Source organism: Octopus bimaculoides, chromosome 20 (genome assembly GCF_046866305.1).
Source record: "Octopus bimaculoides isolate indiv1 chromosome 20, ASM4686630v1, whole genome shotgun sequence".
NCBI lineage: Eukaryota > Metazoa > Mollusca > Cephalopoda > Octopoda > Octopodidae > Octopus > Octopus bimaculoides.
In genome coordinates this window covers 27929668-27931332 of record NC_142947.1, presented here as the reverse complement: position 1 = coordinate 27931332, position 1665 = coordinate 27929668, and the positions used below count along the sequence as shown (strand labels likewise).

At 34.8% G+C, this 1665-nt stretch overlaps 1 protein-coding gene across 1 annotated transcript; it reads right to left on the bottom strand.

The window, feature by feature from the left end:
* Positions 1 to 588: 588 nt before the first annotated feature.
* On the bottom strand, positions 589 to 1143 carry LOC149131651 (uncharacterized). The gene has a single exon (XM_089338666.1). The coding sequence runs from the start codon at positions 1141 to 1143 to the stop codon at positions 589 to 591; it is 555 nt and encodes a 184-aa protein (XP_089194792.1).
* Positions 1144 to 1665: the final 522 nt, after the last annotated feature.

Genomic DNA, 1665 nt, shown 5'->3' with positions numbered 1-1665 from the left:
TGTTTTATAAATAATAGCACTTGCACCTATTCTTGTAGGTTCTTCAAAATATGATTTCACTTCCAGACGATGTCTCTTTTTATAGTATTATTGAATATGTAGGGGTGGAGAGAGATATATAGGATAGTAAAAGAGGGTGAGGAATAGAGAGAAAAGTGAAAGAGAGTGTATGTGTGAGGGTTTTTGTGTTGGTGTGTGTGTGTGCCTGTGTATCTGAAAGGAGTGTCAATGGGAAAGAGAAGGAAAGAAGAAAATTGTGTTTATAGCTGGTCAGTTCTTTCAATGACAAGTTTATTCTTGGCCTTTTAAAAATGGCAAAACCAGGTGGCATTGTTTGGAAGAAAGTTGTTTTTCAAAAAGTTGGCATCATTGTTCAGTGGAGGAGAGAGTGTGTGTGTGTATGTTCATGCGTGTGTGCCTCTGTATCTGAAAGGAGTGTCAATGGAAAAGACAAAGGAAGCCGTGCCCTTTTATCTGTCGGTATGACTTGTTAAATGAGAATGTGTTCTCTTCAAGTATTAATTGGTTGGCTTTGGTGATAAAGTCTGTTTTGAAACGTTTATCTATGAGTTCCCTGTATTTTTCTACTCAGTATTTTATCGCTTCCAGACCCAGGGTGTATGGTATGTTCGTGTATAAGTTTGTGACATCGAAGCTTGCAAGTATGGTGTTTTCCAGAACCGTATTTGGAATGTGTGTAAGGAAGTCTATGTCATCCCTTATGTAGCTTGGTATCAGTGGGCAAAAAGGTTTGAGGAGTACATCTATGAAGTGGCTTAGTTGCTGTATTGGTGCTTGGGGCCCTGCAACTATGGGTTTCATTGTGAGGTCTGCAAGACTTTGTATTCTTATATAATGGTTCCTCTGTTCATTTCTGGCTCTCTGTATTTCCGAGCTTTTATGAATTTTAGATAATCCATAAAAATTGCTTTTTTTGGTTCTTGAGTTGCATAAATAATCTTTCTCCTTGTCTTTACAGTCCTGGTATTCATTGATTAATGTTACAATTTTTTTCATTGTTGCTTTCTCCGTTTGTTTGGATTCCTCTTTGTAGTATGTCTGGTTATTAAGTATCTCCAGTATCTTTTCTTTGTAGTAATCTGTATCCATAATTACTATTGCTCCACCTCTGTCAGCTTTCATTTTTGCAAAAACCACTATTCATTTTGACGTCTAGAGGGTTAATATAGGCTAGATGGTTGATGAAAACATTATATTTATCAAAGAGTTCACCGATTTCACAAACTTTATCACAAAACTCAAACACAAATTTTTACTAATAAGCATGAAAAACCAAGAAAACTTGAAAATGCTTATTTCGTAACTTCCAGTCGTTTTTTGACACTATCAGACAGTTTTCATTTTTGATAAATACACATTTCATTTTGAAGTCTACTGGGTTAATATAGGCTAGATAGTTGATGAAAACATTATATTTATTAAAGAGTTCACAGAAGTCACATCAATTTTCACAAAACTCTAACTCACAAAATATTGCATGAACAACTAACAAATCTTGAAACTACGAATTTCGTGATTTTCAGTCGCTTTTTGATACCTTTAGATAGTTTTCATTTTTGCAAAAACCACTATTCATTTTGAAGTCTAGTGGGTTAATATAGGTTAGATGGTTGATGAAAACATTACAGTTATCAAAAAGTTCGC

Bases quoted from the DNA above. Each gene is read 5' to 3' on its own strand.
- LOC149131651 (XM_089338666.1), bottom strand. From the start codon at position 1,143: ATGAAAGCTGACAGAGGTGGAGCAATAGTAATTATGGATACAGATTAC.